General features: G+C 43.8%; 1 protein-coding gene across 1 annotated transcript; it reads right to left on the bottom strand.

Annotated features, from left to right (window-relative positions):
• Window positions 1-240: 240 nt before the first annotated feature.
• krt8 (keratin 8) lies at window positions 241-8,606 on the bottom strand. The gene is made up of 8 exons (XM_041798663.1): window positions 8,086-8,606; window positions 5,356-5,564; window positions 3,658-3,718; window positions 3,454-3,549; window positions 3,043-3,207; window positions 2,802-2,927; window positions 2,430-2,694; window positions 241-1,063 (listed from the first exon to the last, which is right to left on the bottom strand). The coding sequence occupies exons 1-8, from the start codon at window positions 8,509-8,511 to the stop codon at window positions 822-824; spliced, it is 1,590 nt and encodes a 529-aa protein (XP_041654597.1). The 5' UTR covers window positions 8,512-8,606; the 3' UTR covers window positions 241-821.
• Window positions 8,607-8,964: the final 358 nt, after the last annotated feature.

Here is an 8,964-nt window from a genome sequence, read left to right as displayed (position 1 = left end):
ACCTTCACAGAGAGATGACCAGGAGGCATCCTGATTAGATGCCTAAACCACTTTAGTTGGCACGTTTCAATTCAAAGGAGCAGCGGTGGTACTCTGAGGTCATCACCCTATCTCTGAGGCTGAGCCTAGCCATGCTCTGGAGAAAACTCGTTCTGACCACTTAAACCCACAATCTCAGATAAAATATTGTACTGGTCTTCCTTCTTTCTCATTTATAATAAAAATTAAAACAAGCACGTTATTTTCAGTAAACACATTTTTATTTGTTTGGTAGCAAAAACAGCACCTCAGGACAACAGTGTGACGTGGGCAGCCTCCTAAGGGGTCCGACAGTTTCAGTTACAAGACACGCACAGGGAAGACATGCACTACCTACTGTAGCAGGCAAGTTAAGACATTAGTTGACCAAGCACTGTTTCAGTACATTCACAGTCCTCTGACGACACCACGGTCCGTTTAATGCAACACAGTTTGGAATGAAATGGAATAGATGTTGCATAGATTTCAGGGGAGTGCTCAATATATAAAAAAACTTCTTTTCTTATTTGCAATTTGCCCATTTCTTTCTGCTCACTTTCTGCGACAATACAACTTTTTTAGTACAGACAGACATCAGACATACAAAATAAACTCTTTGGTCCCTTTCAGCTCTTTGGTAGTGTTAGGATCATTAATTTCTTCATTGAAAACCTTTCGCTCTACTGAAGAGTGGCTGGCAAGCGTTTGACTTCATACTTGATAGTTTTCTTGGGGCGGTGAACTGTAAGTATAAAACAGGAAAACTATAGCAGACAGGTAGCTACACCTCTAGACTAGACAGCTCAATCCTCGATGACCTCAGAGGACTCGGACACCACTCTGCCGTCCTTGGTCTCGATCATCTTGATTACGACGTTCTTCTTGGTCTGGGATGCAGCGAGACCGCCAGAGCTGCCGCCGCTGAAGCCGCTGCTGCTAAATCCGCTAGAGCTACCGTATCCACCAGTGCCGTAACCAGTGGAGTAGACACTGCTTGAGTAGCTGCTCTTCATGCTGTCCATGGGGAAACCACCACCGTAGCTTGCTGTAGAGATAATGGAAGACAGGAGAGAAAGAGTTAAACGAAGAAATATGTGATTCATACAAAGGATTGACAATGAAACAATATGAGCATTCAGGGATTTGTCGGGCTGGATTTTATTGGGTGCCAAAACTTTAAAAGGAAATTTAGATGAATTGATTGGGCTGCAAATTGATACAGTATTCTGCATTGTCATGTCACAGCAAGAAGTTTCTTTATCTGAGTTGTACAGGTCCTTTCTTTGTGAATCTTGCATGTTTTACCTGTTCCTGCTTGGTTTCTCTCAAGGGAAGGACCAAAAGCAGGCTAATTAGGCTGACTGGTGACCTTAACTTGGGTAGTTAGCATGTCCGATGTCTTGTTCAATCTGGGAAACTGAGCAGGGTTGGGCCTGGTTAGTGCCTGGGAGTCGACTGTGGCTCACCTCACAACCGAGACAAGTTTTTGCTTTCACTGCTGCACCATTGGTGTAAAGGGATGTGTATGAATGGGATCTGAGTAGTCAGACATCAATTTTTGTCCTTCTCGATACATATAAACTTTGATTGAATAGAGACCGATCCAAGCCAGGATGTACCCCATGTCTCGCCCAGTGTCAGCTGGGGTTGGCGCAAGAATAAACAATGGATGGATGAGCTAGTCACACCATTATGCATACTCTTGCTTTACTGTTATTTTCACTTTTAATGGGACTGCAATTTCCAAATTATCTTCATACTTTATTAAAGAAGATTTGAAGATTACATTTGAGAAATAATCTGTTAAAAAAGAAGTTTATGGAGGTAAAAATGTAGGATGGAGTCTCCCTCTTCTTTACACATAAGACAGGCTTTTGGTGTAATATAAATGATATATGCAGTATGTACCTTCTCGTATTGATTAATAACTCACAATCAGTTTAGCAATGTGGCCCAATCATGTTAAGTTTGCACCACAAAAATCCCAAACAGGTGTAAATGCCCCAGTGTTTGATTAACAACAAAGAGAAGCAGGGTAGCCTGTTTTGAAGACAGTGTCTCATCTTTTGTGTACTAGTGTATTTGTCTTTTATTAGGATGTATAAATGTGATGTGAAAACAAAATCAAAGCCTATTAAAATAAAGATATCATTGGGTTTGACTAGAAATCCAGGATGCAGATGATAACTCTTCAGGTATGTAGGTTTAGTGTCTCACTTGGCCTTTTTTGCACCCAGATCAGTCGCCCTCTGCTGGCATTTTGAAAGAATACAGCTGGATTTTTGACACCTTGATTCTAAATGCACCATACAATCACTGTGTTAATCCACACAAGAACAGTCAGGGCCAATCCTTCAACATTCGGTGTCAAAAATAAAGTAAAAGACTGTGATGGTGCAGAGATGACTTACTGCTCTGTTGGGAGATGTTGATTGCCTTGATGCCGTTTGCCAGCCTGTCCTCCTCTCCCTCCAGCAGCTTCCTGTAGGTGGCGATCTCGATGTCCAGAGCCAGCTTGACGTTCATCAGGTCCTGGTACTCTCTGATCTGGCGGGCCATGTCCTGTTTGGCTCTCTGCAGGGCGTCTTCCAGGTCCTTGATGCGGGCCTTGGCGTCCTTCACTGCCATCTCACCACGCTCCTCAGCCTCAGCGATCTGAGCCTCGAGGTTTGCACGCTGGAGGAAGATTTTTTTTTTAAGAAATAAGGCTTTGTGCACACTCCTGATGGTAAAGATGCAATTAAATGTTGAATTAAAGTGAAAATGACTTTAAAACACCATACCTGTCCCTTAACAGCATCGATTTCTGATGTCAGTCTCTGGATCATGCGGTTCAGGTCTGCGATCTCTGTTCTGGTGCTCCTCAGGTCATCTCCGTATCTGCTGGCGGATGTCTGCATCTCCTCATACTAAATAAGCATCAACAAAGGACACTTTTAAAACTGGGTACCCATCAATGAGAGCTTTTGGAACCTGATTGTTTCTGCAGAGGTGAAGAAATATTCCAAAGGATTTCTTCCTCACCTTGGTCTTGTACCACGTCTCTGCCTCAGCACGGCTGCGGTTGGCGATGTCCTCATACTGAGACCTGACTTCAGCCACGATGGCGTCCATGTCCAGGTTACGGCTGTTGTCCATTTCCACGATGACTGAGGTGTCCTTGATCTGACTCTGGAGCTCACGCAGTTCCTAAAAGAGTGTGAGAAAATACCGATTCTTTAACACCATGTCGTGGAGGGAAACCATCCAGCTGAAATGCTTCCAAGGATGGATCAAGTCAAGATGCTCAACAGATGCCGAGAAAAACCACAGCAAACATTGTTAGCACAGTATGACGGGGGTGATAAATCATAAATAACGCTGATGGAGGCAGTAAGTGGTTTAGAGGTTAGCAGAAAGTAGGGAACGCCCAGTGAGCTAGGTTTTGAGCCGTACCTCCTCGTAGATCGATCTGAGGAAGTTGATTTCATCTGTCAGACTCTCCAGCTTGGCCTCCAGCTCCACCTTATTCATGTAGGCCTCATCGACATCCTGCAACCAATTATGATGTTTATCATTAAAAGGCAACATAAAGGATTGATAGACTGAAAGAATCTGCTGCAGGTTGCTTAAATTTGTTGAGTAATTAAGTATGCAGACCTTCTTGATGAGGACAAAGTCGTTCTCACACTCTGTGCGCTTGTTAATTTCATCTTCATACCTGAGGAAGACGAAAAAAGTCAAATAAGTGGCGCAATATTAGCCGTGAAACACTTCCATTTGATTTTTATAAGGTAAGAATCTGGATTTGATAGGAGTATGAACAGCATGGCAAATTTGAATACTCAATGCCTATATCCATGCCCACACCGTTTGAGATTCTGTGAGTTAAGAGCTTGTTAAGGTTATTTACACTATTAATTTCTCTTCTAGTGGTAAACTTAATGTAAGCTGAAATAGATGGACCCCATAGAAGAAGTTAATCAAAGAATAACCCCTAGGTTTAGCCCAAAAATACAGTTTTTGCAACTTTTTTCAAATTTCCTGTTTGCGTTGGGTTTGCGCTCATGGGGCCTTTTCATGGATCGTATCCAGGCACATAAGCAGACCAAAGTTTCTACATGTATCTGCAAGTAACCTCTATTGGGACCGCCTTTGAAAATTTGGAGCGATCCTGTCAAGTCATTGTACGAAAGTCCTTCACAGAAAAACCTATGTACAGCTGAGATAAACACCACTTCCTGTTTTCATGGCAAATCATGCAAATTTAGGGCTTGCCAAGGTCACACCTTTTGAGTTTTGGATGAAAGTTGAGTAACTCTTTAGCAAGGTCTCTTCAAGCAGTAAATCAGATTCAAACTGAACTGGATGAACCTCTGATCATAGAAGGACCCCTGGAGATTGTCCCAGATTTTTAAAAATATGTTTAAAATTCCTCTGCAGAGTTAAAGTATGGGTCCATGGAGCTTTTTTGTGGATCTTATTCAGCCACTTAGGCAGACCAAATTTGGTACATGAGTTCTTGAGAACTCTTTTTGAAAAATTCATAGGGGTACTGTTGAGCCATTCTGCAAAAGTCATCCACAACACCAACAAATAATATTTTTCCCCAGCCCTGAAGTGCAGGCCAAATATGGTGTGTTTTCTGGTATGTCTCGGCTTCCAAAAATGGGATTCTTTCAGAACAAGAAGGAACAATAACATGTTTTGCATTCCAGTAGGGTCCTTGCACCCTCAGTGCTGCGGTCCTAAATATCAAATATCTTGAAGAGTCCCATCTTACACTCCTGGTTAGTTAAATATGCTAAGTGAACACTAGGAGGTGCCAGCAGTCCATGCCTAACTTTTTGCTCCTTTGGGACATTTGCCTCTCAAAGTGTGTGTTGACTCAGGGCCGAGTGAGGCTGATATTTCTCCCTGGAGGCGTCTCAGCTGATGCGGTTCAATTGTGTGTGGAGAGTGACAAATGCACGCTGCACTTTTGTACCTGTTTGTGTCAAAGAAGTGTGCGTGTCAGCTTGAGGACATTCGTGCCTGTTCTCTCTTGGGTAAAGCTATAGAATACTTCGGTTTGCTTTGTTATGCCTCCAGCCACATGTATTGTAATGTAATGGGCGTTTGGAACATGTTTCCTCAGTGTTGTAATTCTCTAGAGTTTGTATGACGCAAGGCAATGGACAGATGTAGGGAGGAGTCCACATAGAGATTATGTCAGTGTACTGGAAGTCTAGTCTCCTGATGTGAACTGTTTGGATCCTGATGTAAAGACAATTCAGCTGTATTTTATTTATGCATTTTGAAAACCATCCGATCTATGCTTAATGAAAAGCTGCACCAAAGAGCTGATTTTACACTCACTTGTTCTTGAAGTCCTCCACCAGGCCCTGCATGTTGTGCAGGTCAGCCTCCAGCTTCATCTTGTCATTCCCCAGGCTGTCCAGCTGTCTGCGCAGGTTGGCGATGTAGGCCTCGAACATGGCGTCGATGTTGGAGCGGGTGGTGGTCTGTCCCTGCAGCAGGTTCCACTTGGTCTCCAGCATTTTGTTCTGCTGCTCCAGGAAGCGCACCTGATTTGTGGAGAAAGACAATGAAAATTTAGGAGATTTTTCTTCACATTAGAAAGGTACATGTTCAAAGAATCCATGGCTAATTTATGCACTAAGAATTACATGCATAAGGATATGGACAGAGCTTTTGATCTGCTCATTTCACCCGTGTTTCTTCACATTTTCTGGAAGCGTACAGGCATGGACCTTATGTTACAATACCACCGGAAACTGTGGGGGCGTTTCAAGCTAGTCCTGCAAAATGCTTGGGAAAATGATGGGACTTTTTGAGTTGTGCAAGTTTGTTAGGAACTATAAATAAATAAATGGTGTTAGCCGTTTTGGCACAGGGACAGACGGCTAAAGCCAAAGAGCCTGGGGGGACCAGAAAGGAACTGAATCCCAGCTGGGCGACAGCAAATTGGAGGTCTTTCAGAGACTACGTCCTCTAGTGGATGAATTAATATAGCAAATGTGTGAGTATTAGGGTAGTTGTCCCACTGAATAAGTATGGATCTATCTTCATTCATAATGGGAGCATAAATGAGCTTTTACAAGCTTGTCTGCAGTAATGGATATTATTGCTATTCCTCACTTAAGAACCATCCTGAATTTCAGTTTAAACTGTGATGTAACAGCACTCTACTCTGCCCTTTACATAACAAAACCCTAATAATCAATCACCAGGATCAAGCCTCCCCATGGCTCCTTGTCACCGTCTCCAGTCTTTATTGTTCTTATCTATCTTTGGAGCTTTGTGAGCTGCTGCTGGCTGTGTTTCCAGGCGTGCTTTTCCAAAGGAAGGCCTGACGTACGTGCATCCTGACAGGAGGTGGAGAAGGGAGGGAGGTTGGAAAAAGCCGGTGATGGAGGAATTAGAGCCGGTTAACCCCTTCTCTTGCACGCCTTCCTGTTTTTTTTACAGCTAGTTTCGCAGCCAGAGAAGACAAATACAGAGAGAGGGAGAGAGAGGAGGGTGAAGAAGCTGAGTCGCATCCCCAGGCAGATGCAGGAAGGTAAATATTTAACCGTGTAATAGGTGTGATGAGCGAGAGGAGAGTTGGCGGAAGTGGAGGGGGACAGTGAGGGTGATTTACAAGCTGAAGAAAGAAGGTGGAAGGTGAAAAGGTGGGGGAGTTTGCATATTTGTGGGCAGTAAAGGTGAGATGGTGGGTCTTGTTGCCTTGCACTTTTCAGGTGCGATCTAACTAACAATTTCTAGAAGGTAACTGGTGGCACGAGGGCAACTGCAGACCCTGCTCTTCCATAATGTGGCTCTCAAGTCAATTTCAATCTTTATTAAGAAAGAACGACAAAATCTGCAATGAACACACAAAGAATACAAATACCTTTCTATAATAATCGTGGATAACTGTTCTGTGTTTAGTACTGTTAATGTAATTGGAGATATAATAGGCTTTAAATACATCTTTAACAGTCTTTTATTTGCAGTTTTAAGAGTATTTTTCAAAGAAAATACAAATCTGAGTTAAATTTACTTAAATAGAAGTAAATATGGTGAAATATAGTGTTTGTTGCATTGAAAAAGTAGCTTTAATTGGCTTGAACTCTCCAAATTATGCATTTGAGTTTTACCTTAGTAAAAGGTACTTATTTATCCCTTTAGATAAATTAAAAACCATTGTGGATATCCTTCTAATTCGGCCTGACAGAGTAAGATTTATGTTGCCTATCCCTGTCTTCGGTCTCCTTTTGAACTAGACTCAGTTAAGCTAATAAAGTGCATTCACATGATCTGCCTCCACAAACAACAAATGATAACACAGGAGTTTATCTATGTTGCAGCATGCAAACTGCACTTTATCTCCCTTTAATGATTGTGCCAGGATAAGTAGAGCCTCTGTGTTGACTGGAACATGATACCAAGCGTCCTTTTTAAATATTAACCCACTGTGGAGGCCTCAGACGACGCATACACCCTGCAGAAATGCTGGTCTTTAATGCTGTTAGCAATTGTAAAATCATGCTTTCCTTGCACATGCGTCACTTGTAAGGATATATTTCAAATAACGCTATGAAAAGCACTGAGAACTGACTTTCTTTCCGAGAGGTGGGGGCCACCAGGGTAGCAAAAAAACGGGGCCACACCCCAGCAAAGGGAGGAACCATTCCCAAGGTAACTCGTATCACAAGCCTTGAGTGCTGCCCTGCCACACCCATCGCTTTCTCTCTCTCTCTCTTTGTCTTTCACTGTCACTCCTTTCTCTAAGACTGTTTTTCATCACTATAAAAGGGCAGCCTGTGCCAAAAAAGATAGAGAGCCTAGCCCCCACGTTTTCTCTGCCATGACTGCAGTTGTGGGAGGTGACGACAGCAGCAGAAAGGGGAGTAAATCCCCCTGCAGGAAATGTGAGGATATCAGCAATACAAGACATGTGGCAAACATATGGAGCGCTTTATCAAATATTGCATAACAGTGTCACACCACTGTGGGGAAATATTCAGCTTTCTAGTTTGTCTGAAGTTCAGTTTCTGAAGAGAATGGCTGCATAAACTTCTTTCTGCTGTTTTGAGGTCTTACCTTGTCAATGAAGGAGGCAAAGCGGTTGTTGAGGGTCTTGATCTGCTCCTTCTCCTGGGTTCGGACTGCCTGGATGGTGGGGTCAATCTCGAGGTTCAAGGGGGCCAGGAGACTCTTGTTCACAGTCACAGCAGTGATGGGGGCCATGCCCAAGCTCAAGCCCATACTACCAGCACCAAAGCCCAGGCCCATGCTACTACCACTCATGCCTCCACCAGTCATGCTGGAGCCCAGGGCAAAGGAAGAGGAGCTGGTGATGCCTCCTCCATAGGCCATGCCCCTACTGCCTGCTCCATAGGAGCCCTTGACAGTGAAGCTCCTGCGGGAGGGGCCGGAGGTTGATCCAGAGAAGGAGCTGCTGCTGAAGGTCTTCAGGGGTGGGGTAGACCTCACACTGTAAGAGGTGCTGCTCCTGTAAGTTGACATTCTGAAGTTTTTCTCTGAGAGTCGGGGAAGGTCAGAACGATTGGCTCGGTTGGCTTGGCAGGCAGGCAGGCCGGCAGAGGGGAGAGACCGGAGTGGATAGAAAAGAGCAGGAGTTTCAGAGGAGTTTTAAAGCCTGTTTCTGTGGGCGGGGACTGTGCTGAGCTGCTATTGGCTGCAGGTCTGAGTGAGAGAGTTGGAGGCAGGGCTGTAACTTTACACTTGTATGACACATTGTCCAGTCACTCAGAACCATTACCTGGCCTTCCTACAGGACTCTGTGTGTGTTGTTAGAGAAAACCTGGACTGTTGGGGGGATTATAGAGCGTTTAACAATGCTTTGTTTGTGTGTGCACATGTGTCTCCAGGTAAAAAGTGTTCAAACCCAACATAGCTGATTCAACATGCAGCATCTGGACGCCTAGTGAGAAAATATCTCTTATACCATGCAGAAAA

This window comes from Cheilinus undulatus, linkage group 11 (assembly GCF_018320785.1).
Source record: "Cheilinus undulatus linkage group 11, ASM1832078v1, whole genome shotgun sequence".
NCBI lineage: Eukaryota > Metazoa > Chordata > Actinopteri > Labriformes > Labridae > Cheilinus > Cheilinus undulatus.
This window is presented reverse-complemented; position numbering and strand designations above follow the sequence as displayed.